At 44.5% G+C, this 22,334-nt stretch overlaps 1 protein-coding gene across 1 annotated transcript in view; it reads right to left on the bottom strand.

Moving 5' to 3' along the window:
* The window catches only part of epha4a (eph receptor A4a), a 138,653-nt gene that overhangs the window by 54,979 nt on the left and 61,340 nt on the right, over positions 1–22,334 (bottom strand). The window contains exon 5 of the mRNA XM_055646415.1: positions 12,537–12,872. Coding sequence (XP_055502390.1) covers positions 12,537–12,872 — 336 coding nt within the window. The remainder of the gene's footprint in view (positions 1–12,536; positions 12,873–22,334) is intronic.

The following is a 22,334-nucleotide window of genomic DNA, read 5'->3' as shown; positions in this document are numbered from 1 at the left end:
TCGGCATAGAGCCGTTGGGCTGAAAGGGCACTGTTTCTTGAAAACTAAAACTAAAATCTAAACGCGTTGTGTTGGGCCTCACCCCAGTGTTAATTGGGCTGACGTTCGAGTTTGCGCAACTGAAAACAGAGAGGATAATTTCAAAGATGGGCACAATGTGCTGGAGAAACTCTGCGGGTCAGGCAGCATCTCTGATGTAAAGGATTGGTAGTGTTTTGGGACGGGAGCCTTCTGAATGAATGAATGATTCTTGTCACAGTGAAATTCTTTGTTTTTGCCTACTGTACACAGAGTATGCAAAGAGTCACCATGGATAGGGTGTCGAAACAGTTACAAAGTCTTCAGTGTTATCTCAAAGATCCTTCTTCATTCTCAGTGGCCCCCCCCCCACCCCATGCCGGGTCCTTCTATATTCTCTCGACAGCTCCCCCCACTCTCTTTGTCATCGACCCTCCCTGTAAAGGTTTCTGTTGAAGGCAAGGCTTGGTGGTGACTAGCACAAGAGGACACGTCCACCACCAAGTTAGAGTAAAGAGCCTCTTTATTCAGCAATCACTGCTTTTTATAATTAAAGGTCACCTGGCCTCAATCCCGAGGCTCAGGTACGAGCTTCCACCTTAGATTACACATATATATTTATATTACATATATTACATTTCGTGCCCAGACATCACACTCCCCTCCTCCTATGCCGGGTTCATCTTTGTTCTCTCAGCGGAATGGCCTCGACCGACCTCCGACACCCACCGCGGGCCCCTCCGACCCGGGTCTGAGTTGTCGGCTCGTTGCTTGTGGTGCCGACACCAGTTGGTTTCAATTTACCTTTTGCTGGGAAGGCAGTGAGTGAAATGTCTGCCTGCAATAGCTCTCCCCGCAACATCTGCTGGAAAATGGCCTGCGAGGGCAGCGAATGAGGACAGGATTGTGCACGGCTTTGATGTCCGCCATCAATTTGTTTCCTGACACTCACGGCCTGGCCTGGCCGTCTCGCAGATGAAACAGGCACTCCAGCAATATCCCTGTGGGACATTAGCACCTCACATCTGCATCTCAGCATGAAGAAAGCTTCCAGGGCTGGTTTAGCGGCTAGTGCAGGAATGGCTTCATCAGCACATTGCCTTGCAATTGTAGATCAACATAGGAATCCCACCTGACATTGATTTGTTTTTTAATATTTAAAAGACACTGGCTGAAATTTGCCTGAGTAAGAATTTCATAGTTCCGTTTCAGTACATATGACAATAAAACGCTCTTGAGTCTTGAGCTGGCAGTTCTAGAGAGAGTACCAACATGTAAACGGATTGATAGACACAGAGTGTTTGAGTAATTCAGCGGGTCAGGCAGCAGCACTGGAGACAAAGGATGTATGAAGTTTCGGTTTGGGACCGTTAGTTTAGTTTAGTTTAGAGATACAGAGTGGAAACAGGCCGTTTGGCCCATCGAGTCCGTGCCGACTAGCACTGTCCTACACGCTAGGGACAATTTACAATCTTTACCGAAGCCAATTAACCTACAAACCTGAACGTCTTCACCGTCTTTGTAGTGTGGGAGGAAACCAGAGCACCCAGGAAAAACCCACACGGTCACAGGGAGAACGTACACACTCCGTAAAGACTGCACTCATAGTCAGGATCGAACCCTGGTCTCTGGCACAGTAAGGCAACAACGCTATCACTGTGCCACCCTGCCACCCCGGACTAGATTGCTCTGAAAAAGGGTCCTGACCCGAAACGTCACCCATCCTTTCTCTCTAGGTAAGCTACCAGACCTGCTAAATTACTTCAGCATTTTGTGTCTATCTTTGGTATAAACCAGCATCTGCACTTCCTTTCTACACAGCAAAGAGGATTGCAATGGGTCAAGTGTGTTCCTGACTTGTGTAGTGAAGAATTGCAGCATGAACGTGTAGAACATGCTGGTAGACCTGAGCTCCAGCTACAAAACTGGACACTGGACTCAGTGCTCAGTCCCCAGGTATAGTTCAGTTCTCCTGAACTGAGAGACAAGATGCACATTGTATTCGGAAACTCAGCTGAACAAGAGTTAGTGCTGACATTGATAGCACAAGCCCAACCACATGAATGGTGATGCCTGACCTAGAGCAAAAAGGGGCTGTAGTAGCTGAATGCATCAGGCAGCATCTCTGGAGAACATGGATAGGTGACGTTTCAGGTTGGGATCCTTCGTCAGACTGATTGGAGCGTCCCGACCCAAAACTTCACCTATCCATTTTCTCCAGAGATGCTGACGGACCTGTTGAGTTATTCTATGTGTAACCTTTGTGTAAATCAGGATCTGCAGTTCCTTGTTTCAACAGACAATAGGTGCAGGAGTAGGCCATTTGGCCCTTCAAGCCAGCACCGCCATTCAATGTGATCATGGCTGATCATCCCCAATCAGTACCCCATTCCTGTCTACTCCCCATTTCCCCTGACTATGCTATTTTTAAGAGCCCTATCTAGCTCTTAATCCTTCTAAACTCCAGAGTGTACAAGCCCAGCTGCTCCATTCTCTCAGCATTCTCTCAGCATACGACAGTCCCGCCATCCCGGGAATTAACCTTCTAAACCTACGCTGCACTCCCTCAATAGCAAGAATGTCCTTCCTCAAATGAGGGGACCAAAACTGCACACAATACTCCAGGTGTGGTCTCTCTAGGGCTCTGTACAACTGCATAGTGGAAAAAGATAACTGGAGATATCATTAGTGTATATTCAATAAATTAATGGCTTTAATTATTTTTTTCCAATTAAATATTATTCCCATGGTTTGAACGTTTGAAATAAATGTTAACGTTTTGAGTTATTTAAATCTACAATTTTTTTCAAATGTTTCTGATGATCAGAGATGTTTAGAAACAGTTGAAAATATCTTTCATGGCACAAGTTTTCAATCAACCATTGGGAAGTCCACAGGTTCAGGATCACCCAGTTTATTTTAGTTTAGTTTAGGGATACAGTGGAGTGTGGGAAGAAACCGAAGATCTTGCAAAAAAAACCCATGCACGTCACCGAGCGAACATACAGACTAGTCAGGATCGAACCCGGGTCTCTGGTGCTGTGAGCCAGTAGCTCTATCGCTGCGCCATCATGCTGGAGGCTGAGTCCCTAACCATGGACCACCCTGCTTGACATGGCAGCTAGGTCCCCAGCTCCTCTGGACTCTAGAACGTGCAAAGGATCAGTCGAGCTGTGGGGATGAAATTAGGACTAGTGCAAGGTTCGATGAAGGTTGATACATGATATGGCCCATCAGTTCCACTCTTACTTTTAAATGGTATCTTCACTCCCAGTTAAACAGGCCAGAAACCACCTTTTAGGTATTAGAAAGTCAACGATGGACTCTTTCAACTGCTAACTCCTCATGGCGAGGAGCATTAATGAAAGAGGAATCAAGGCAACATCAAAGTATACGGTTTAAAGCTTAATTCCTAGGAATAATTCTCACCAATAATTTGTCCTGGTCCAACCATATTCACACTATGGCCAAGAACTCCTTGCAAGTCAATGGACATTTTTAAGGCAGAGAGCTTTAGATTTTTGGCTAGTACGGGTATCAGGGGTTATGGGGAGAAAGCAGGAGAATGGGGTTAGGAGGGAGAGATAGATCAGCTATGATTGAATGGTGGAGTATAGTTAAAGGGCCGAATGGCCTAATTCTCCTCCTATCACTTATGAAAGCTCACCAGCATTTCTACTTCCTCAGAAGACTAACAAAGTTCAGCACATCTCCAGTAACATTCATCAATTTTGACAAATGCACCGTTGACAGCATCCTTTCATGATGCATTACAAATGGATTGGCGACTGCTCTGGCCAAGCCTGCAAGAAATTATACAGCCTAATCCATTGCACAAACCAGCCTCCCCTTCCTTCCCCCCTCCATTGACTCCATCTGCAGTTCACGCTGCCTCGGGAAAGCAGCCAACATAATTAAAGACCATTCACACCCGATCAATTCCTCTTATCCGCTCTCCCTTCAAACAGAAAATACAAAAGCTTGAAGCATTCACCACCAAATTCAGGAACAGCTTATTCTCAGACCACTCACAAGCTAAGGGTGTAGTCCTGATCTTCCAATCTACCCTGTTGCGGCCCCTGCACTTTTTTTCCCCATGCACTTGCTTTGTACCTCTAACACTATAGACTGAACTCTTATGTATTTTTTTTCGCTTTGTACTACCTTGTGTGCCTATGTGTGTTTGATTTGTACTGCACCCATGTATGGTGTTTAAGAAGGAACTGCAAATGCTGGAAAATCGAAGGTAGACAAAAGTGCTGGAGAAACTCAGTGGGTGCAGCAGCATCTATGGAGCGAAGGAAATAGGCAACGTTTCGGGCTGAAACCCTTCTTCAGTCTGAAACGTTGCCTATTTCCTTCGCTCCATAGATGCTGCTGCACCCACTGAGTTTCTCCAGCATTTTTGTCTGCACTCATGTATAGTATGATTTGATTGGAATCATACGTAAAATAGAGTTTTCACTGTTTCGTGATACACGTGACAATAATTAAATAAGAGGCAATACCAGCCAACACTGGATAGGGTGGAACAGTGTTCATTCTCACCCTAAAGCTTGCTTTCATCGATCAGGGCTTTGAGTATAAAAGTTGGAGAGTCATGTAGCAGCTGTATAAAGCTTTGGTTTGGCCACATTTGGGGTATTGTGTGCAGCTCTGATTGCCATGCAACGGGAAAGATGTGGAGGCTTTGGAAAGGGTGCTGATGATAGTGCTGTGGCTTTGCAAAGGCTAAAGAAGAGGTTACTGCGTGGATTAGGAGGTATTAACTGTAAGGAGAGGTCAAACAAACTTTGATGGTTCTCTCTAGAGTGTTGAAGGTTGAGTGAGGGGTGACCTGATCGAAGAGCATAAAATTATGGGAGTGTAAATAGTCAGTACTTTTCTCCATAGGGTCGAAATGTCAAATACCAGAGAGAATGGATTTAAGATGAGACGGGTGAAGTTTAACAGAGATTTTCAAGGCAACTTTTTTTTTTTATAACGCAGAGAGTGGTAGGTGTTTGGAACATGCTGCCGGGGAAGGTGATAGAAGAAGATGTGATAGCAACGTTTAAGAGGCATTTTGACAGCCAGGGAGTACACCGCAGATGAACACAATGCTGGAGTGTCTCAGCAGGTCAGGCAGCATCTCTGGAGAAAAGGAATAGGTGAGGTTTGAGTCGAACCCCTTCTTCATAGACCACTTGCAAACAGACGAGATGAGTTAAAACTGGTATCATGGTATTCACGCAGAGAGTGGTGAATCTCTGGAACTCTCTGCCACAGAGGGTAGTTGAGGCCAGTTCATTGGCTATATTTAAGAGGGAGTTAGATGTGGCCCTTGTGGCTAAAGGGATCAGGGGGTATGGAGAGAAGGCAGGTACAGAATACTGAGTTGGATGATCAGCCATGATCATATTGAATGGCGGTGCAGGCTCGAAGGGCCGAATGGCCTACTCCTGCACCTAATTCCTATGTTTCTATGTCTATGGTCAGCGCAGACGTTGGGGGCCGAAGGTTCTGTTCCAGTGCGGTGCTTGTCTATGTTTAGTCTTGGAGATACTGCATGGACACAGGTCCTACGGCCCATCAAGTCCATGCTGGCCAATGATCACCCATACACCAGTTCTACCCTACACACTCGGGACACTTTTACAGATGCCAATTCACCTCCAAATCTGCACGTCTTTGGGATGTGGGGGGGGAACCCACGCGGTCACAGGGAGAACATGCAAACTCCACCCAGACAGCACCTGCAGTCAGGATTGAACCCAGGTCTCCAGCACTGTAAGGCAGCATTGCTCCATTTACAAGAATGTTGCCTGGACTCGAGGACCTGAACTATAGGGAGATGGTGAGCAGGCTAGGACTCTATTCCTTCTTGGCGGGCAGGAGCATGAGGGGCTGATCATATAGAGGTGTACAAAATCATGAGAGGAATAGATCGGGGACTGAGTCTCTTGCCCAGAATAGGGGAATCGAGAACCAGAGAACATAGGTTGAACATGAGTCACAGGAAGAACATGCAAACCCCACGCAGACAGCACCTGCAGTCAGGATTGAACCCAGGTCTCCAGCACTGTAAGGCAGCATTACTCCATTTACAAAGGGAAGAGATAAGACTTTGCCTTCCATCACAGTGAGGAGGTGTTGGAGACTCACTGTTATGGATGTTTATGTAAACTGTGTTAAGTGTGGGTCTTGGTTTTTTTTTTGTAATGTAAACAACTGTAGTAAATGTAATTTCGTTCAAACCTAGGTTTGAATGACAATAAATAGCATTCCATTCCATTCCATTCCATTCCATTCCATTCTATTCCATGAGGAAATAGGAACCCGAGGGGTCATTTTTCCCCACAAAGGGTGTTGGGCATGAGAGCGAGCTGCCGGAGGAGGTAGTTGAGGCACGTTTAACAAATATCAAGTACATGGATAGGGTAGGTCTAGAGGGGTATGGGACTAACACAGGCAGATGGGGCGTGTAGATGGGACATGTTGGTCGATGTAGGCAAGTTGGGCCGAAGGGCCTGTTTCCACTGTATGACTCTACTGCCTGTTGTCACCAGTGCACTCAGGTAAAGGTTTTCTCATGGTAATGGGATCCCATAGTTTCTTAGCTCTGGGATTTCCAGTGTCAAGTGCCTGTGAGTGTCTGAATTTACCACATCAACTTTAAGTGGGCCAACATCAAGGTGCAGTAGACAGTGAATATAAATCAGAGTTTCACACACAGATTTTTGCGGTGGCACTCCCAGAATCAAACATGACCAGTAAAAGGCTCATAAAAACGCTTTCGTTGGGCATTTGAGCTCCTTCCTTTTGTGCCTTTTGCACTTTATTTGCAAACATTCGTTGCTGCATGTCACAATGTACAGAGGCCAGCACCTACTGTGCTGGGAATCTTTCTGATGACAAATAGAATCAACAGAAAGAAGCCCTAAGCAAATCCTGCAAATATGGAACAAAAATGCGCAGGTGAATGTTCCGACTGTGATAATCAACCCTGGCCATGCAGCTGCCAGCACAACAGGCTTGAGTGACTGAGCCGCCACCCCAAGAATCCATTCGGCCCACAATGTCCATACTAGCCCTCAGGAAATCAGCCCTTTCAGCCCAGAACACCCATACTTGCGCTCCAGAAAGCCCCCACCCCACTGGCCACCAATATTGGAATTGGTGGAGAGGTGGAATATTGCGTTGGAGGACCAGCCCTCCCGTGTGATGCTGGTCCCACTTAGTCTAGTATTATAATACATACATATACAATATATACAATATATAATAACATATATATTATATAAATAATTGCATAAATATATACACACTGAACATTTTTTTCCCTTTGTACTATGTTTACACATTCTGTTGTGCTACTGCAAGTAAGAATTTCATTGTTCGTATTTGGGCATATGCTAATAAAATGCCTTAAATGAATTATACCACATTAAAAGTTAATTTGCCTATTTGTTGCATGGCATTATTGACCTGGTAACTTTTCTTATTTGTTTATAATGTGCGATTGGTCATATGATTCAAATATTTGCATTTTAGCAGCTATAGAATACGCGTAATTGAACTCTAACTTCCTGTGTTTTGCTTCCTGTGTCTTCCTTATGTGGCTCAACTTCTCGAAAGTTAACGAGACAATTATGGTAAAGGTGTGGAGCTACCTCAGTGGAAGTTGCAATCGACTGATGTTCCATTAGGGCTCCTTGAGCTGTTACACATTGCGATGAAAAGCTGGTGTGTTCATATTCCAGGCATCCAATAACTGTGGATGTTTTAAAGCTGCAACTGTAGGTGTTATGTAGCTAACCCCAACTACCCTCTGTGTTGTGAAACACGCAGCATACATGGGCATTAAGGTTTGTTCACAAGTTCCCATTATGGGAGTAGAATTGGCCCATTCGGCCTATCGCGTCTACTTCGCCATTCAATCGTGGCCGATCTCTGTCTCTTGATCCCATTTTCCAACCTTCTTCCCATAACCATCGACACACATTCTAATCAAGAATTTGTCTGCCTCGAAAATATCTACTGACTTGGCCTCCACAGCCCTCTGTGGCAATGTTCCACAGGTTAACTGCCCTCAGACTAAGAGTGTGACTAGCCGCTGACTAAGTTTGTGTGAGGGAATGGGCAAAATAATCAGATCTAAAGTGTAGTCATGTTAATATTGAATCATTAGAGAAGAGATAAGGGCCGGTCCCACTTTCCCGAGTTATTGACGAATTCTCCCGAGTTTTCAAACTCGCAGAATGTTCGTCACGAGTCCGTAGGTCCGTGGATATAGAGTTGTTAGAGGTTCAAAATCATGAGAGACCCCTTCCACCCCTGCAACGGTCTGTTCCAGCTGCTACGGTCAGGCAAACGCCTCCGTTGCCATGCGGTGAGAACGGAGAGGTTGAGAAGGAGTTTCTTCCCAGAGGCAATTTGGACTGTAAACGCCTATCTCACCAGGGACTAACTCTACAGAACGTTTTTCCTTCCATTATTTATTATGTAAAAGAATATGTGTGTTATGATTGTGTGTATAATTTGTTTGGTTGTTTTGTTGTTTGTCTTTTGCACAAAAGTCAACAATTATTTATTAGTAAATATTTCATTTCACTGCACATCTGCACATATGTGTATGTGACAAATAAACTTGACTTGACTTGACTTGACTTGACTTACTTCAAACTGGAGAATTCCATGTTGAAACACTACCTCGGTTGGCAGGGCTGTTTATATCCCCGGATGGTTTTGAGGGAGGTGGTGTAAGTGCCAGTGCCGCAACTCCTACGGTGGTTGGGGAATGTGTCGGGGGATGGGGCATGCATGGGTAGGGATGAGTGTACCTGAGAGCAACCTGTGTAAATGCTGCCAACCTGCAGTAAATAGGGACCGCTGGAAATCGATCGCAGGTCAGCATGGACTCGGTGGGCCAAAGGTCCTGTTTCCGTGCAGTATCTCCAAACTAAACTAAACGTAACATACAAATCATTGTGCAGTAAGGTGCTACTTGAGACCTAAGCACAGTTTCTCAACTGACAATTGAGCTGAGTACTGAAGGGCTGGAGGCACTGTCCTTTGGGTGAGCCATTAAACTGATGCCCCACTCACTTCTTGGGAATAAAAAAGATCCAATGACACTTTTGAGTGGACAGGTCGCCCATGGTGACCATCAATATTATCCCTCGATCAACTCTGCCCAAAAGGAATCTCATCGTCTGCACATATTTCAAAAGCAACCATGTAAGGCTGTAAAGTGCATTGGACCACCTGAGACTGCAAAGGACACTTTATCAATACAGGCCTTCTTTTGGTCTTAACTTATCACAAACCAGTACATGAAGTCATCAGTTTTAGTTTATTGTCATGTGTACCGAGGTACAGTGTTTTTAGTTTGTGGCTCTGTGATGTCTTTATTATTTATTTTACTCTGATTATATGTTTATATTCCTGTTAATCTATGTAAGGTGTCCTTGAGATGTCTGAAAGGCGCCCAATAAATAAAATGTATTATTATTATTATTATTATTACAGTGGAAAGACAATACATGATTACAATTGAGCCATTCACAGTGTACAGATATTTTAAAGGTTTTTTGATGTATGCTTGGAGCTTAGATTTTAAAATCCATCCTCAGCCTCCAGTTAGTTTGAAGTCTGGCTCGTCCAGACTTGAACTCCTCCTAAGGTCTACTGGAAGTCTGAAGAAATGACATCCTGCACTGGTAGTTAGCTATAAAAGGTTAACAAAGTAGTTCCCGTTATATGCAAGGCCTTGAAACAGTGTACAAGGGTACATTGTCGATCTTCAAGATAAGGAAAAATGACCAGAAGCCAAATCCATCAGTAACTTGATTCAATGTTGGGTTTTTTTTTTTTTTGGGAATGTCTGTGTATACTTAATAATTCAATTGCACTATTTCCTTTAATAGTTATTGTGTAACATTACGTGGAAGTCAAAGCAGCCAAATTTATGTTCCATTTTATCATAGATCAACAGGATGCAAACTTTGGAGGGAACACAATACTTCAGTGAAATTGTTTCAGATATTGAGTCTGCACAGTATATATCTGGAAGGCTGTTTTCCGCACATTTGTACTCATTGGCTGTACGAAAAACATTTCTACCCCTCAGCACTTACGAACGATTGGTGTGGGTGTGGGTGTGGGTGTGGGTGTGGGTGTGGGTGTGGGTGAGGAGGGAGGGAAGGAGGTTGAGAGAATTTCCACACTAACCACTACCTGGTTAGTTTAGTTTAGTCTAGTTTAGTATACTTTAGTTGAGAGATACAGCACAGATACAGGCCATTTGGCCGACCGAGTTAACGTCAGCTTGCAATCACCCCTACATTAAGGGCGCTCAGGTAGAATGGCACAGCGGTAGAGTCGCTGTCTTACAGCGAATGCAGCGCTGGATTTTCAACATGTTGACCGTTTTCGGCGACCTGCTTCCACAATGACGGGTGCTGGCAAGTCGCCGAAAAGATTCGCGTAAGTGGGACAGGCCCATTAAGAAAACACCTGATCATAGTCCTGTCTAGTTGGTCTTTCTCTGTTTCAAAAATGAAACTGCTTTGGTTTTTTTAAGAAACAAAATCAATCAGCATCTATGCCATTGTGTTTTAAAATAACCTGTACTTTAAACAGTAATTACTAACTGCATTTGGTAAAAAATAAACCACATCTAGTGACTACAGCAGTCTAGACTGTGTAAAATCAATAAGAAATTGATGCATTACTGAGCTTTCATGAAAACCCACACTTTCAGTACATGTTGGAAACTTGGTTTCAAAATGTTTCATTGGTTTGAATATTTATTTTTACATTGAATTACATGAAGGATGGAAGGTAATAGATTTTCTTTGTAAATAAGCAGATGTGTCTTTATACTATTGAAGGCATAAATTTAATTCTACCAATTTATCTGTTTCTACTCAAAATTGTTTTATGCAGGAAAACGTTGATGCTATAGATTGCATTTATAGTTTCTTTATCTTTTTAACAAAATAATCTCAGGATTAAGGCAGTTTGTCTATCTTTTTTATTTTACTTATTTAAAAGAATATTATTTTTAACTGTGTTGCTGGTTGGTGATCCAAAGTGCAGGGCAAATAATTAAGATTCTTAATATGGTTTAGGTTACAATTCTTTCCTGTATGTTAGGTTCCAAATTGATCTCACTGAGATTTCCAAATAAATCTCTTTTACAATCTCCTCGCACCGTGGGTCTGTATAGCCCAGTAGGTTTGACACAGTTTAAAGCTTCAATTGGCTCCGTTAAACTTCTCTGCTTGCTAATGTGAATGAATTCAGGAAACATGAATGAGATCAACAGGGCAAAACTGCTTCTAGCTGATAATCTCACAGGAGGTATACTTCAGGTTTGTTTAGGAAATGAGATAAAAAAAATATCATGCTGATGCTGAGCTTTCTCTCCCCTCTTCTCCCATCAGACAAGAGATACATAAGTTTGAAAATGCATCCCTCCAGATTCAGGAATAATTTTTTTTCCCAGCTGTTATCAGGCAACTGTACAGTCAATAGACAATAGACAATAGGTGCAGGAGTAGGCTCATTCGGCCCTTCGAGCCAGCACCGCCATTCAATGTGATCATGGCTGATCATCCACGATCAGTACCCCGTTCCTGCCTTCTCCCCATATCCCCTGACTCTGCTATCTTTAAGAGCTCTACCTAACTCTCTCTTGACAGCATCCAGAGAACTGGCCACCACCGCCCTCTGACCTGGCAGAGATTTCCACAGACTCACAACTCTCTGTGTGAAAAAGTATTTCCTCATCTCCGTTCCAAATGGCTTACTCCTTATTCTTAAACTGTGGCCCGCTGAGTTACTCCAGCATTTTGTGTCTATCGTTGGTTTAAACCAGCATCTGCAGTTCCTTCCTACAACTTTTCCTCAAACTCAAGTACAATAGGCAGAGCAAAGCGGAAGATACCAAGTACAGAATATAGTTCTCTGCAACGGAGCAAATCAGTTTTATATACAAAGCCCAAGGTTCACAGTGGGGAATTGGACTGTACCCTAGCTTATGGAAGGACCATTCAGAAGCCTGCTAACAGAGGGGATGAAGCTGTTCCTGAGTCTGGTAGTGTGTGCTTTTACGCTTCTGTACCTTTTGTTTTGTCTGATGGAAACTGGGAGAAGAGGGAATGTCTGGGGTGGGACAAGCCTTTGATTATTTTGGCTGCTTTTGTAAGGCATGGTGCACATAGACTCAATGGTGGGACATCTGGCCCTTGTGATGGACCGGGCCACATCTACAATTCTGTGCAATTTCTTGCGAGATTTCTTGCAATTGGATTGGATTTTGACACCCGATATTTGGACAATACAATGTTCCTTATCTTGCACCTGGCTGCCCGCTGCCCGATATCAGGAAAACTTGCGGTTTGAAATGAGACGAACCCCTGAATTAGTGATTTCTCAAGCTTGCCAACGATGAGGCTGGCAAACAGCGAGGTGTGAATGTTCGAATACCAAGGTGACCATTGCAGCGTTTATCATGCCGTTGATCATCTTACCTGCCTGGTTGGTCGTGACTGTGACTAAGGCCGACAGGTCCTGGCTCGGATTCTGTCTCGTGACTCCATTCACAGAGAATACCTCGAAGGTGTAGTTGGTATGGGCCTGGAGATCGGTGATGGAGACCTTGGTGTTTTTCAGGCCCGTCTGCTGTGGGATGAAGTGAATCCCGCTCCCACATGGCCGGCAGCGGCTGAGGTCACTGTTGCATTTCTTACAGAGCACGTTGAACGTAACGTCATGCCTGCCCCCGTTGTTCTGAGGAGGACTCCACTCGAGGATCACCGACGTCTCGTTAATGTTGGAAATCAGGTTGAGCGGAGCAGAGGGTGGTTCTAGTTAGAATGGAGAAATACAGTGAATGACAACTTGATTGCATTTTCATTTTTTTTAAATCTGCACAATATTCAATCTACTTAATCCGTTTTAAGACATCTTAAGGGCATTTGTTGAGAATAAATCATTATGTCAAAATATTTTAAGAGAAAGACACAAAGCATTTTTTTTAATCACTTTGGCTGCTCTACTTCCTTCCAGTTCATTTATAGTAACTTGGTTATCTTGGATTACCAATGGTTTAAATGGTAGCCACAGGCAAAACAAGTTTCACGACACTATAAAGTTGCCAAGATATAGTTACAAGTACTGAATATAATCTGTGTCCAATGACATCAGAATTGGCTGCTAACTTTCCATTTTAAAGACCCAATGCATAAATTAACTATTTCTGCTGTATGTGCCCTTACAACCTCGCCTACAAAAACACAGCATAAATTTACTGCAAATCAATCAGGGTTCCGATGTAACAATTGATGGCCATTAGTAAATGCCGTGGCATTCTGAATTGTAAGCAATAAACCTTTTCAAGGTATTTGATGCACCACTGCAAGAATCGGGCGGGACTAGCACAACAGTAGAGTTGCTGCCGTATAGTGGCATTCGGAGTGGCGGTGCGGCTCTGGCTGCAGCGGCTTACCGGCGGTCCCGTTGTCTTTGTGTTTTTTATGTTGTTTATTTTGTTTGGTTAGTCTAGTTTTTGGGTTTAGCTTGTGTTTTTGGGGGGGGGGGGGTTGAAACAGGGTTTGCAGTCTCTCCCTGCAGGGGAATACGACCTTTTTGTCGTATTTCCCTTCTCTGCCTCCGTCTGCGCTGAGGCCTAATGGAGCTGACGACCTCGAGGCTCCGGACGCAGAGCACCATCAGGACTCGCTCTGAGCTCGCTCCCGTGAGGGTGGTCCGGCTCAGGGCTGGAAGCGGTTGGGACGCTCCCGTGAGGGCGGCCAGCCCGAGGGTGGAACGAGGCTCCCGTCGGAGCGGCCGAGCTCGGGAAGGTGCGGCGCTGGCAGCCCGAGGGAGGTTCGGCGCCCAAGTCGGGGCGGCCCAGTCCGGGGGGAGAAGCAACGCCCAAGTCGGGGCGGCCCGGTCCGGGGGGAGGTTCGGTGCCCAAGTCGGGGCGGCCCGGTCCGGGGGAGGTTCGGCGCCCATGTCGGGGCGGCCCAGCCCGAGGCTGAAGACGGCACAGTACTCACGTGAGGGTGGCTGGGACGGTGTTCTGGCGGCGGTGGCCTGAGTCCGGGGTTCGGCCGCGGGCCAGCAGCTACTTCTGCAGAACTGGTGGGCGGCAGCTTCAACCACCCCGGGCCGCGGTGTTTGAGCCGTGGGACTGTTCTAACATCGCCCGGGGGGGGGATCGCCCCAGCGCAGAGGGAGAAGAGGAGGGAAGAGACTGCGACCTAAGACTTTTGCCTCCATCACAGTGAGGAGATGCTGGGTGGACTCACTGTGGTGGATGTTAATGTGTGTTTATTGTTGTTTTATTGTATGGTATTATATGTATGACTGCTGCAATTTCGTTCAGATTTCTGAATGACAATAAAAGGCTATCTATCTATCTATCTAGTGCCAGGGACCCAGGTTCGATCCTGACTACGCGGGCTGTCTGTACGGAGTTTGTACGTTCTCCCTGTGACCTGGGTGGAGTTTCTCCAGTTCTCCAGTTTCCTCCACGCTCCAAAGGCATACAAGTTTGTAGGTTAATTGGCTTGGTTTCATTGTAAATTGTCCCTAGTGTGTGTAGGATAGTGTTAGTGTGTTGGGATCACTGATCGGCAGAGACCCGGTGTGCCAAAGGGCCTGTTTCTGTGCTGTATCTCTAAATTCTAACGCAGAAGAATCACACTTGCAAAATCAATCGATTAAATAGAACTACAGTTGGAGGTCGGTAAGAAATAATTCTCTTGTGTTATGGTATGTTGGCATTCATAGCAAAAGGATTTGAGTATAGGAGCAGGGAGGTTCAACTGCAGTTGTACAGGGTCTTGGTGAGACCACACCTGGAGTATTGCGAACAGTTTTGGTCTCCAAATGTGAGGAAGGACATTATTGCCATAGAGGGAGTGCAGAGACGGTTCACCAGACTGATTCCTGGGATGTCAGGACTGTCTTATGAAGAAAGACTGGATAGACTTGGTTTATACTCTCTAGAATTTAGGAGATTGAGAGGGGATCTTATAGAAACTTACAAAATTCTTAAGGGGTTGGACAGGCTAGATGCAGGAAGATTGCTCCCGATGTTGGGGAAGTCCAGGATAAGGGGTCACAGCTTAAGGATAAGGGGGAAATCCTTTAAAACCGAGATGAGAATAACTTTTTTCACACAGAGAGTGGTAAACCTCTGGAACTCTCTCCCGCAGAGGGTAGTCGAGGCCACAGTTCATTGGCTATATTTAAGAGGGAGTTAGATGTGGCCCTTGTGGCTAAGGGGATCAGAGGGTATGGAGAGAAGGCAGGTACGGGATACTGAGTTGGATGATCAGCCATGATCATATTGAATGGCAGTGCAGGCTCGATGGGCCGAATGGCCTCTACTCCTGCACCTAATTTCTATGTTAGTACATTTTGTGCAATGAACTCCTCTCTGCATCCGAACAGACTGCTCTGTGTTCATGCGGGGAAAATGTCCCCCACTGAATACGAAGCTTGCAAGCAAAGGTGAATGATGATTATGTGGGACAGGGCATGATGATGTCTAAACATGAAACCGACGAGGCATAAAGCTGTGCCCCAGATGCAGGCATGAGTTGCGGAAAAGTGCACTGGAGAGGAGAGACATGGTTATGCAACAAAGTAGAAGCATGAAGCTCCCCATAAGGACAATCTGCAATATGCAACACACTGCAGTGAAGGGAAACAATTTCCTTTCTAAGCCAGCTCAGAACTTGTGTGCTTTTCCCTGTTGCAATTGCCTCATTATTAATTCAATATAGATTTTAAATGTGCAGGAAATAAATCCTCCTTTTGGTGTTCTGCCATAGTTACACCGTGTAATATTAAGTAAAGCAATCATATTGACGTTTTTTTTAGGGGAAAAAAAAGCCTGTCCGTTTCTTTGCCAGACAGCGCAGTTTGTATTTGAGAGGATTTTGAAACAATGAGACCAAGCCTCATCTTGCCGTGGAACCATGCAGTTTGACCGAGCATTTATTTGGAAATAAAATATGGATACAGTAAGATTGAGAAAACTCAGCCACTTGCTTTTCTCAGGCTATTTTCGCTCTAGTGGGGGATATGGTTAATATCCCTTAGTGATTAATTACACCTTGTGCTATTATTCAAATACATGCCAAACAATGAGGATGAAAGTTTACCCAGAATAGATAGGAATGTAGAATGGTTGCGATCAAGTCAGCCCTAATCTTATTGAATGATGGAGCCAAAGGATTGCTCCTGCTCCAAATCTGACATGCTTTTTCACAAAAGCATGTCATTTCCGATAATGTGATTTTTAAAACAATGTTTTTTTACAAAGTGGAATAATCAGTGGTGGTGAAGTGCAAATTGTTTGCCAGGATTTATTTGGCTAGCAATCACGCCTCACTGGGAAAGGTGCATCAAACCTGCGATGTGCAGTAGGACAGTGCATGACTTGGAAACTGGGCCACTGTTACAAGAAGGAACCAAGTACTTTTGTGACCGAATAAGTTGTTTAAAGCACAAAGGTATTTCCTGAACTCAGTTGTCAAATGATCGGTGAGTGGAGGTGGAGAAAGTCGGGTGGGTTGCAGATTGTTGGGGGTAGGGGTGGGGCAACAACAGAGAGAGATCCAGGGGAAGGGGCATCAGTATGGAAAGGAATCTGCAGACTTTAGAGATACAGCGTGGAATCAGGCCCTTCAGCCCACCGAGTCTGTGCCGACCAGCGCCACGTCCTACACTGACACTGTCCTACACACTAGGGACAATTTACAATTTACAGAAGCCAATTGCAACCTACAAACCTGTATGTCTTGGGAATGTGGGAGGAAACCAGAGCACCTGGAGTAAACCCACGCGGTCACAGAGAGGACGTGCAAACTACGCGCCAACAGCGCCCCGCAGTCTGGATCGAATCCGGGTATCTGGCGCTGTAAGGCAGCAACTCAGATTCAGATTCAGATTCAGATTCAATTTTAATTGTCATTGTCAGTGTACAGTACAGAGACAACAAAATGCAGTACAGAGACAACGAAACTCCACCGCCAAGCCACTGTGCTGCACTTGAGGATTAGATCATTAGGAAGGAGGCAGTGGGATGGCACCGCTGAAGATGAGATCTTAATCTTAATGGATTCTAGCTGTAATAGAATAGTGGGTAGGAGCTCACATTCAACCCACGTTAGTGATGGAGAATACAAGGAATAACATTAACTTTTTTTTACTTAAAGGACACTCAACTGTGCCTTTTCCAAGCATCAGCTTCCACCTGCTGGAAGTTTGACGAGGGATTCCTGATAGGAATTGTTGCATTAGGCCTGATGTTTATTATGAAATCTCCTTCTTTTTGGGATCCACAGATATTTGCATGCTTTTGATCAACGCCACATGTCCGAACGCCTCCGTGTGCTAACAGTTTAGATGAGTGGAAGATCCGGAACTAATTGAACAGATTTCACAAACCACACATTTGGCATTACTTATTGGCCACAATCCTATTGTAAATGTAACCATTGTACCATGCAGAGAGAACATGCGGACTCCACGCAGACAGTACCAAGGGGCAGGATTGAACCTAGGTCAATGGAGATTTAAGGCAACAGCTCTACCTGCTGCACAGCCATCTGACTCCTCTTCCTTTGCCAACTATACAAGGTAGACGTGAAGGGTACTTTACACATGAATGCAGCAGGGACATCAACGAGGCTGATCTTGGAAAACCCTGACAGCCTGAGAATATCTCGCACCTGTTCTGTGTTGTGATGGTTCAAAGCGTAAAAATCAGTGGAAAAGTTGCGCCGTTCTTATTGGTGCTGGACTTCGTTGGGAGAGAACGGAGAACAGCGCCGGAATCCCGGGTTCGATCCTGACTACGGGCGCCTGTCTGTACGGAGTTTGTACGTTCTGCTCGCGACTTGCGTAGGTTTCCTCCAGAATCTCCGGTTTCCCACCACACTCAAAGACGCAGAGGTTTGTAGGTTAATTGGCTCGGTAACATTGTAAATTGTCCCTAGTGTGTGTGGTAGTGTTAGTGTGCGGGGATCGCTGGCTGGTGTGGACTTCGGTGGGCCGAAGTGCACTGTATCTCCAAACTAAGCTGAACTAACAACTTAAAGGTGATTAACACGGAATGCTTTCAAATGGTATCAACGGGACATGTTGCCATCTAGCACGAATAGAAACAGGGCGATATACAAAACAGAACAAGTCACTCATTTGTTGCCTTGCCCCAACAACCTGGAGATAATGATTCTCAATTCACTATTTTTAATCGCACACATTATGCTTATTTTGAATGGATTAATGACTGTTAAAATGTCTAAACATAAATTTAACAAAAATACATTAGCTATTGCTGTAGAAATAGCGCTGAGTGGAACTAAGTCCCTCTGATTTATTTTGGATGAATGGTGTTATTGTTTGAAATGTTATCTTCCAGGAATCAATCCCAATTTAATGTGGTATAATGTGCTTTAAAAATAATGTTTTATTGGGCTCCAGATGGCTTAATGGGGAAAATTTGCATTTATATAATGCCTTTCGAAATCTTGAGATATCCCAAGGCCATTTAGAGCCAATTTGAGCCATAAGAAATTTGGAATAACGCTGCCACATCGGAAGGTAAATAGCAAGTCATTAGGTACAAAATTACCCCCCTAGCTTGGATTCAGCCCCATATAATGTTGAGCAAGCTACTTCCTGCTGTTTGAATGGTTGGCTGCTGGAACTGAGGGCCGTGGAGGCCAAGTCAATGGATATTCTTAAAACGGAGGTTGATTGGTACAGGTGTCAGGGATTATGGGCTGAGGGCAGGAGAATGGGGTTGAGAGGGAATGATAGATCAGCCATGATTGAATGGTGGAGTACACTTGATGGGCCGAATGGCCTAATTCTGCTCCTATGGATTATGAACTGTAGCGAATAATTATAAATACTAGTCAGTCACCCTCAACGGAGATTGGCCATAATAATGATAGCATCAGACATGTTCAACCAGGGTCAAATATGAAGACTGGTCAGGATACTGAAGGCTGCCTGTAAATGTGAGCAGCAATTGGGGTAGCGGAGAAAATAGTTCCAGGTATAAAGTTGCAAGCTTTTGATGGCAAAGAGAGAATATCTCTATCAGAATGTTTCTTGTATCCCTGTCTTATCTCAATAGTGGGGGCGAGAGGCGTGCTCTTGAAGCTTGCTTTGTGAATTGATGTTATGAATGGCTTCAGTATCTCCTCGACATCATTACATCTGGTCAACACTGGTAAGGGAGGGTTCTTGTCATCAATGCAATTACGTGATAAATCTTGATGAATGTTTAAAATGGAAATCCTAAACCCCTGGGTGTGGTCTGCGTGGAGTTCCTTTTTCCCCGTGGCTATCAAACTGTACAACTCCGCCCCTTCTGTTGTGGGGTAGACTGACTCCCCTTTCCCCCTCCTCCCCATTACTTTGATTTCATGTTTCATGCATCTCATTATGTTTCGTGACTGTTGACAGACCAATGTCCCTCCTGGGTTAAATCGTATCGTATCGTATCGTTCTCTCTATGACCACATGGGATTCTTCCAGTTGCTTTGGTTCCCTCCCATATTCCCAATGACATGCAAGTTTGTAGGTTAACTGGCCTCTGTAAATTGCCCCAAGTGTGTGGAGGTTGTAGATGAGAATATATGATAGCATAAAACTGGCAGCCCAGTGGTAGTGTTGCTGCCTTACAGCGCCAGAGACCCGGGTTCGATCCTGACTATGGGTGCTTGTCTGTACGCAGTTTATACGTTCTCCCCGTGACCTGCGTGGGTCCTCTGATTTCATCCCACACTCCAAAGACTTACACGTTTGTAGGTAAAATTAACTTGGTATAATTGCAGGCTGCCCGTAGTGTGTATAGGATAGTGTAAGTGTGCGGGGATCGTTGGTCGGCATGGGCTTGGTGGGCCGAAGGGCCTGTTTCCGCCCTGTATCTCTGAACTAAACTAAAGTCAGTCTTCTCGGGTAATTAATTATTTGATATTAAACCCTGATCTCCGCGATTCACTTTCTCCAGCCTCTGTAATAATTTCACTGTCAGAGCAGCAACATAAGTTGAAATGATCTTTCCCTGCCCAAAGCCAGTTTAGTTGTCGCTAAATTGACTACAAGGACTAATGCACATGTCTTTTTTGTCTCTGTAGTTTGGATACAAATCTGTTATTCCTTTCCAACCTGAAACATTAAACGTAAATCTGCTGCTCGTGGAGAATGATAAATGATGCAGAATGCCTAAGTAACCATTGCTAACAGGTAATGTAATTTGAGCACCACTGTTTGAATAAACTGGCCTCCAGCAAACTAAACACTTTCCATATCTGTTGAAAGAGGTCTGTTAGTATTGGTGATTTGTGGATCTGTCAGGAAAGCAACAAAAACAATCTAACATACTTCTCTAGTTCACTATCATTCATATTCACAGGAATGCTTTAGTTTGGTTTAGTCTACTTTAATTTAATTTGGAGATATGACATGGAAACAGACCCTTTGGCCCATCGAGTCAACACCGACCATTGATCACCCATTCACACTAGTTTAGTTTAGAGATACAGCACGGAAACAGGCCCTTCGCCCCACCGAGTCCGTGCTGACCAGCGACCTCTGTATGCTGATTTAGAAATCAGTTTGCCTTTAACAGTACTAGAAATGAATGGCGGATAAGGAGGCCATTCAGCCAAGTGTGTCAGTGCTAGCCAATGGGTTAATCCCATTATAGAAACATGGAAACATAGAAATTAGGTGCAGGAGTAGGCCATTCGGCCCTTCGAGCCTGCACCGCCATTCAATATGATCATGACTGATCATCCAACTCAGTATCCCGTACCTGCCTTCTCTCCATACCCCCTGATCCCCTTAGCCACAAGGGCCACATCTAACTCCCTCTTAAATATAGCCAATGAACTGGCCTCAACTACCCTCTGTGGCAGAGAGTTCCAGAGATTCACCTGCTCTTGTTTCAAAGTCTTGTAGGTTATGACTCGACTCTTAAAACAGCCCTTCAGGTAGTTTCTCAGCGCGGCAAATGTCCTTGCTTTTAACATCCTTCTGGGCATGAAACACAGAGGGAAAAAATATGCAAAACCTTTCCTTTTTGGAGGGGAGAAAAAAAATCTTGTCTCCCTTCTAATCCTTCTACCAATTATTATAAATCCATGCCTCCTGGATATTAAACTCAGTGCTTAGTAAAACAAGCCCTGCCTGTTCACCTTATCTCAGCCTCTGATAATTTTATACACCCTAATTAAGTGCATTTTTAACTGTTACCGTCTAGTGCAAGTAATTTATTCCAAAATTGTTTGATAAGCTGAGAGCAAGTTAATCGATTGCAATATATTTATCATGCCTGATATATTTATCATTTCCTTTCTTGACAAATAATAAAAATTTGTGTTTGCATTTAATTACGGCACAAATCATGATCATTTTATAGATCTATAACGCCTTTAGTGAGACGATAATACAGTGTCCAGGCTCCAGTTAACATCTTGAATTTACATTGGTGAAATGTGAAGTCTGAGTTTTGATTTTCTTTAGTGCTCACTCTGGCTTAAGTTAGAAACCTGTTGCTCTACTGCAGGAGCAACTACTAGCACTGGACTGCTCTTTATTTCCAACCTCTAACCATGGTTTAAAATCTCCATGTCAGTAACATTCAAACAGCTCCTCTCATGTGTTGGTTTCTTTGGAGCCTCCAGTAGCTTCAACTTCCATTGAGGGAGACAGAAAATTCAAACGATCACAACTAATGAATGCATTTTACAGGTTGGCTTATTGTCGAGTTCTGAGGAGGAGGCCATTTGGCCCATCCAGCCTGTGCTTGGTCTCAGAGCAATCCCATTTCCTCACATTCCTCGATAGCCTGTATTGAATCGCATGGCCATTCTCTGCTCCCCAATTCTCCTTCCACCCACTTACACTCGGGGTCATTTATAACAGCCAAATTAATCTAGTAGCCCATTTTTGGGTTTCACGAGGGAACCCGAGCATGCAGAGGGAACAAGTTAGCGAGAAGTGAACAGTTCCACACCAATGACTCACTGACTTACAAGGGACTCTATCCGTCCCTCCCCCATCCAGCACTTTGTGTCTATCGTTGGCCCAATTTAATGTTGGTTCCTACTGCCAACTGTTGTATCGGGGACTTATTTAGTGCAGCGTAGGAAGTCCCTGTGGAGATTGCATGTCGAGTTACCTGCTTACTGTGATTAAAGACAAGTGAAGAACCCAACTATAGACCAGTTATTTCCCACAGCCCAGAGTGACTGTGGAGTAAATCAACACCAAAAGCTCAGGGTTACATT

The sequence above is a fragment of the Leucoraja erinacea genome, chromosome 14 (assembly GCF_028641065.1).
Source record: "Leucoraja erinacea ecotype New England chromosome 14, Leri_hhj_1, whole genome shotgun sequence".
Taxonomy (NCBI): Eukaryota; Metazoa; Chordata; class Chondrichthyes; order Rajiformes; family Rajidae; genus Leucoraja; species Leucoraja erinaceus.
Note: the sequence above shows the minus strand (reverse complement) of the source record. Positions and strands in the feature narration are given on the sequence as shown.